Genomic DNA, 7,573 nt, shown 5'->3' with positions numbered 1-7,573 from the left:
GTCCCACTGAAAGAATAGGATCTGAGTTCCATTTTACTGTCTGAATCTTACCATTCTCTGCTGAAAAATCCCAGATCCCATACATCCTATCTCACAAAATGAAATGACCAAATTGGAAATTAGAAGACATGTGAGTGAAAGAATGACATTATTGTAGGAGGGCATAGTATTACTTGAGATGACAAGAATAAATATATCATTGTGATGCCTAAAAGATTATAAATGCACTTGTTAATATATGATTTCTTAGAGTCCTACAAACTCCCTTTGAGGTGATTTGGTCAGCAACAGTCCCCATTTGATAAGCTAAAACCGAGGCTCAGAGGAGTCTGACTTGTTCCAACACTGGCAGTTAGTCATAGCAAATTCACATCCTCCAGCACCTCACCCTTTTCATTGCACCAAGCATATGGTCTACAGGGTCTTTTGTTCAATTAATCGCATCCTGAAAACAGTTTGAACCATTGTTCTTTAATCACAAATACATTTCATAAGTCATTTATATTTATTACAAACCTGTCAAAAGTTAAATAAAACCATATATATTCATATGCCATAATATGCTATTTATTCAACAGCCAATTAGATTATAATAAAAACATACCAGTCTAATTACACAAGAAAGCAGGAAGATGAAAGAACATAGAAACAAATAACAATTCTCTATGAAAATCTGAATAAAAATTATTAAATAAATGATAAATCTATAACTAACTTAATAATATTTATGGTGTCACACTTGCTTGACTAAGAGAGATAAATTGCCATGTAACAGGATTTCCAAAGTGTGTAGATGCTGATGTGACAGATACCATGGGAACAAAGTACAAGCACTCAACTTACCAACAAACTGACTCCAAAAGTTGGGTAAGAACTCATGCTTATTTTCACAAAGGAAAATTGTAAATTTGGGGTTTTCAAGGTTGCCAACAGAAGCATCTTTAATCCATATCCAGAAGCATAGTTAAACTATGACAGCAAGGCATGTATGAAATCTAAGCATCATTTAAAACACTGCTAATAAAGGATGGGTATTCAGGGTACAAATTCAAGAGGCCAGAGACCAATCACTACCTCTAAGCCCCACCCTCCTGACATTTCTTCTGACCTCCTTTCCCCATACCCTCCCTTCCAGCCTTGGCTCCCAGCAGACGCTAATAACTATTAGCTGAATACTGGTAAAGAGCAAGGAACAGTGCTGACCCCTCCCTTCTGCCCTGCCAGCAGGCTCAGAGGTGGTCTGTGGTGGTAGGAAGTGCTGGCAATAGAAATGGAGCAGGATGGTGAACCAGAGCGGTGGTTACCAAGGGGTGGTAAGGTGGGGATGAATGAGGATGGCTTCAGGGAGAAAAGGCTCTGCCCCACTGACACATACTTTGAAGACAGGGGTCATGAGTCAGGCATTACTATTTGGAAAATTTCCTATCTGGTTTCTTGAGCAGAGTTTTTCATGAGAAACAGTAGCTAATGACTACAGTGTAGCTGTATGTGGCCCATCAGTTTGCTTTACCCTGAACTTGAGCTCTCCTCTCCAGCCAGTACAAGCCACCATCTTCTCTTGCCTGAACCACTGATACAGTCTCCTAGCTGGTCTTCCTTCTTCTATTCTTGCCACCCCAACTCCCTCCACACACACATTCCATCCCACAAATCATGCCCAACGCAGCAGCCAGACTGATCCTTCTAAAACGTAAATCCAATCAGGTCACATCCTGTTGACACAGGCCAATGGTTTTCAATTATCCTTGGAATAAAATCCAAATCATTGGGTGGGGCCTGACAAGGTACCTCTGATTCTATATTCCCTACTTCTCTCTCCTCCTCCTCCTTCATCTCAGCCGTAAGCTTCCTGCCCACTCCCACCCAGGACTGTTCTTCAACATAATCTTCTGCACAGTTCATCATTCCAGTCTCTGCTCCAATGTTACTTCTTCGCAAACACTCAATCTAAAGGTCCCTCCCCCATCAGTTTTTAGCTCACTGACCTATTTTCTTCAGGGCACTTACTATCCGATATTGGATTGTTAGTCTACTTGTTAGCTCCATAGAGCAGCATCCTCATCTGTCGTTTTCTCTTTCTTAAAATGATCTAAACTAAGAAAACAACCCTTTTCTAAACTTTCTTCATCTAAATCAGTCCAATCTATTTTAAGGGTCATTATGACCTACCCTTCCCACCCAAAACACACACACAGCCCGCCACCTTCCACACACATACCTTTAACAAAATGTTCTCTGGCACTCGGTTAATATTATAACTGCACACATGTATTTTCTATCTATGGTAACCAAGTGCTCTGAGGGAGCTTCAGCAGCAGAGATTTGTAAAAATTTATTCTGAATTTATAGCAGAGAGAAGGGGCTGACTGGTGACCATGAGCTCACCAAGTTCTCAAAGCCTCTTCCTTCCCTACAGGGAGCATCAGGTGCCTTCCAACAGGCTTGTTTCAGAAACCCTAAAGCCATACTCCAACAGCAGTGGCTAATCCCGGAGTCTTCAGGGCCCCTGATACTAACACTCAGGGAGAGGTCAATGCTGGGATGCCTGGAACTCATCTTAATAAATCCTCTGTGGGATGAGGTTGACTTGGAAAACTCCAGCACCTCAGAGATTCTTGCCTCCATTTGTGGTTGAAGTCATAAGTTCTGGAGCCAGACAGCGTGTGTTCAAATTTCTGCTTTGCTACCAAGTAGCTATGAGACCTTGGCAAGTTACTTATCCTCACCAACACCAAGTGTTCTACCATAAGGAAAACTGAGTCCTATAGAAATGACTTTTCAAAAGGTTGTGTTTTTTCTTCATTTATTCACCTGAAAAATGGGGATAATAAGAGTACCTATCCTTATGGTTGTAATATGGATTAAATGACTTAATTAATAAATATAAAACACTAGCTGTTACTAACATGATTCCTCAGCAAAATCTTTTGCTTTGCCTAGAATAACTGAGAATGGCCCATAGACCAATATGTATTTAAGTGTACATAAATGATCACCTACTTGTGAACATTTGTAAACAAATACTTGTAAACAAAATGTATCTAAGACAAGATCTAGTAGGGCAACTGAACACAAAAGAAGATTATGAAATTACTGATGTTTATATCTAGAAAGGCATCTCAGAGCTCCTGAGGCTGTTGCCTTTAAACACTGGAGCGTCCACAGAATGAGAGAGATATCTAAGCAGCCAGCACAGGAAAGAAACCAATGCTAATCCTCAGACTCACAACAACCAATTCCACGTTTGACTGAAGTCATTAAAATATGTGACAAAAATTTGAAATAAAGCTTTTGAGTAGAAATTTTCTTTGGACCTTTCTATAAGATCTGATTTCCTTTACTACAGAAAATTAGTGGCCATCAACTGACCATCCGATATTTATTAAACACATTATTTGCACAAAGCACTTAGGAAAAAGAGAGAACTACATAGGACATGAAGCTTTTCCTCCAACAATTTACAAAAGCACCTTGCAGTGCTTTCAGAAGATATCAAGCCAAGAGCGGAAGGACTTTTAACTCTGAAACACGTGCCTTTTATAACCAAATACAACTGACACAATCTCACCTGTATATAGTTTTGCTATCACAGAGTATTCTTATCCAATGTTTGCATGCTGCATTATAAGCCCCCAAAATTTCTCAAGTCAGACCAGAGCTATTAAAATTTCCAAAACACTGCTTAATTTCCATCCATGCCTTCCCAAATTTACCAGTATCACTTTATAGCACTTTAATGGCTCTGTAAGACTGATTTTTGTGTGTGTGATTTTCTATCAGACTTAAATGAGTAATAAGTCACAGGCCCAATATTATTAACATCTAACATGAACCAGAACACCATAATTATCATAATTCATGCTTTTACATAGATATCAAATTCTCAAAGAAAAAAATCTGTATAAACAATTATCTAGTACTCACTTGAAGACCGTGATTTGGACATTTTCAAAAGCCTGTCATTTGAGACAGATGTCACAGCAACAATTCCAAAATGCTTTATTAACTGCATCACTGCTATTAACTTTGCTCTTACGATGCTCTATTACCTTGAGTATTTTCAACACATTATTTAATGAAAATCGCTTTCACTATATCACTACCTTGCCATTATTACAAAGAAGGAAGTTTTCAACTACTGATCCCTAACTCCATTTCTTCAGGGAAACAAATGTGACTACATTAAAGAAATAAAAGATATTTGAGGGGACTATCGTAAAATTTAAAATCTATGAGGAAAAAACAGTGCTTCTTCAAACATCCCAAGCTAAGTCTTACTGAAAGAAAACCACTGGTGTCTTAAAATTGTCTATCACAATACTATCAATTAATTTGAAATAGAAACATTTTAATTTTAAAAATTCTGTCACTTCTGTGGCTCACCTCATCATCTTTGTACCAGGATAAGCTTTCAGCAGTAAGGACGAACCAGTATCCCTTAGAGCCTCCTTTCATGATGCCAATGTTGCTGATGGTTAGCCATCCCTTGCGAATCACCTTCAAGAGAGCACAGATCGGCAGAGACGTTTAGTTTAACATGAGCCCATGGGGAACGCAGGTTTGCACTAAGTTAAAAATAAGAGATACAAGTTACAATAAGAATAGCATTGTTCCCTCAAAGCTCACCTTCATTAAACTATTCAGAATAATGTATCTTCATGCTTCCCTGGTGGCACAGTGGTTAAGAATCCGCCTGCCAACGCAGGGGACACAGGTTCAAGCCCTGGTCCAGGAAGATCGCACATGTCATGGAGCAGCTAAGCCCATGTACCACAACTACTGAGCCTGCACTCTAGAGCCGGAGAGCCACAACTACTGAGCCCACGTGCCACAACTACTGAAGCCCGCGCACCTAGAGCCCGTGCTCCATGATAAGAGAAGCCACCTTAATGAGAGGCCTGCACACTGCAACGAAGAGTAGCCCCCACTCGCTGCAACTAAAAAGAAAGCCCATGCGCAGCAACGAAGACCAAATGCAGCCAAAAATAAATAAATAAATTTATTTTTTTAAAAAAACCCAAAATAATATATCTTCCAAAAGCACAGGTAACCAGAGGGAAGTCTCTCCCATCAAATGAACAAAAATCAAAATCGCAGACTGGTATGGATGGTGGAAGCAGAGAGACTGAAACAGCAATAAAATAAGGCAGACTAATAGGCTTCTGCCAGGCCTATTTATGGCACTGCTGCTACAATTAAAAGATATTTAGTTGATTGGACAAACAACAATAGACTCTCCATGCCCACTGTCTCTTATCCCCTTCCAGCCCACTGGCCCATTTGTTTGCCTGGTTTGCATCTTATTAGGATTTCTACCAGAGACTGGCCACCGAATGGTGAAAAGAAAAAACAAGCCAACCAATTAGTTCCTTGTGAACAGCTCTCTCAATAAGCTGAATGGGGGAGAAAGCTGAAACAATAAGCTAAAATTAAAAGTTTGTTGGTTTTTAATGGTCTAGGTTTATCCATCTACCTCTGGTTGTTATTTGCCAAGCTAAGAAATACATAGAGTCTTCATAAAAATATTTAAACGGCATTTAAATTTTTAAACATTAACAACTTGGATAGAAATTACCTATAAATGGCATTTAAGTGAAAATCTATTTTTTCTCACAGCTTTTATAAAGTTAAATTCTGTTTTCTATATGGCATAGTTTACCATCTCCTCTATGCTAGATAATTTTTGTTGTCATAGAAATGAAATATATATGGAATTGTATGATATTGTTCTAAACGTCAAAAATCACCCTATACCTACAATGTCCATTATCCTAAACATCCTGAAATATTTTTTTAAATTACTTATTGAATGAGTGTCACTTCCTAAAGGAAAATGAAAATAACCTAATAATAATCATATTTTATGTTTATATTTTTATATTTATATTTTATTTTTCAGCTTTCTAGTTGAAGAAAGTTAATCCTAGGGAAAATTGTGAAATAAGCCAAGGTCATTATTGATCTTCCAAGCCTCTTTCCACAGTCCCAGTCTCTGTCACCCGATTCCCTGTTTCAGTATCTCCCAGCGTTGCCCATTTTCCTTTTTAACTCTTTAACTTTTACAGACCCCCAGGTAGAAACCCATTCAGGCCCAGATTAAGGCAGTTCTCTCCATTGTTCAAACTTAACTCCTTCTTAACCTTCTGCTTCAGAAAGAAGGAAACAATACTTCTCAAAGAAGGGTTTCTACCAGCCAATAAAATAAAATGGTTATAATAAATAAGCACTGGGATGCTTTCTAACAGTACAGATTCTTGGGATACCTATAAGTCCAAAAGAATCAGAATATGTACATATGAAACCCAGGAATCTACATTTTAACATGTCCCAAAGTGATTCTTATTCATACTGAAGTTTGAAAGCCATTGCATGTATACATACAATCAAAACTTCATTCGTCTTAGAGCAAATAATCTCATTTAATTTTTTAGTAAGAAGGAACTGGTTATTTCCCAATAAGATTGTTACCCACAGTACCAGGGCTTACAAATAGCATATTAATTATAGTACTTAATGAAAGTGTATTTACTATTTCATTTTATCAGGCGTTTTTGGACAAAGAGGAAGTCTTCCAGATATTCCACAAATTGCAGTAAGAAAATCACTATTTCACCCATTGATAGAACAGGCTGGCTTCATCAAGGACAGCCATGAATTTAGTTCAACAAACATTTGTTAAGAACTTATCATATGTCAAGATGAAAAAGCATGATGATGCCACACCCCTGTCCTCAGGAATTTTAGTTTTATAGGGAATGAAGATCCATAAGGAGATAATTTCAACATAACAGTGTAGTAAGAGATGTATCCTTAGCAAGAGAAGGAGGACTGGACACAACTTAGGTAATGTTAATAGGCTTTCCTTGGAGACATGATAACTTGAAAGAGCCTGGCAGAGAATTAGAGTTAGGTCAGGAAGTAGTTCGTTTGCCTATTTATTTGTTTTCCATGAAGAAGGACAAACAAGAACAAAATATGAAAGAGCCACTTCATGCAGAAAATGTGAGGTGGGATGAAGAAATTGAGGCTGGAGAGGCAAGCAGGGTAAAGCCAGAGTCGATCCAGTTCAATAGACCACCAATTTTAGTGATAAAATTTGGCAGTACCAAAGTAAATTTCAAGTACACATGTAAATTTATTAAGTAGATATGACCAATGTAGTACTAAACTGTGTACATCTATAGAAATACCCAAAGAAATTCTAAAGTATTATATGAAGATGAAATAAATATTTTAATTTTTTTATTTTGTGGGGGAAATGTATTTTGTTTGTTACATTTATAACTTTATTATTGACTTCTCTGTGATACAAAGCGAGGGCACTGGCATATATATATATATACATTCAATACTAACAAATCTTAATTGTTTCCTTATTTTCTAGATAGAAATATGTATGTTGATGTTCTACTATATCCTCCTGCATTCCAGCGAATTTTGCATGCTCCCTGAGACAAACTAGGTTATGTAAGCTATTGCAATAAACCAAGTGAGACATGACCAAGATGTGAAGTAAAGCCACGAGCAGAAAGCATGAAAATAAATAAACCTACTGGAGAAACACCTAGGAGAC

At 37.7% G+C, this 7,573-nt stretch overlaps 1 protein-coding gene across 1 annotated transcript in view; it reads right to left on the bottom strand.

The window, feature by feature from the left end:
• Nucleotides 1–3,920: 3,920 nt before the first annotated feature.
• Nucleotides 3,921–7,573, bottom strand: part of LOC102977482 (dynamin-3) — a 306,536-nt gene continuing 302,883 nt past the window's right edge. The window contains exons 15-16 of the mRNA XM_055083872.1: nucleotides 4,384–4,497; nucleotides 3,921–3,956 (exon numbers count right to left, since the gene is read on the bottom strand). Coding sequence (XP_054939847.1) covers nucleotides 3,921–3,956; nucleotides 4,384–4,497 — 150 coding nt within the window. The remainder of the gene's footprint in view (nucleotides 3,957–4,383; nucleotides 4,498–7,573) is intronic.

Source organism: Physeter macrocephalus, chromosome 4 (genome assembly GCF_002837175.3).
Source record: "Physeter macrocephalus isolate SW-GA chromosome 4, ASM283717v5, whole genome shotgun sequence".
Taxonomy (NCBI): Eukaryota; Metazoa; Chordata; class Mammalia; order Artiodactyla; family Physeteridae; genus Physeter; species Physeter macrocephalus.
The sequence above is the reverse complement of the archived record's forward strand: the minus strand, read 5'-3'. Positions and strand labels throughout refer to the sequence as shown.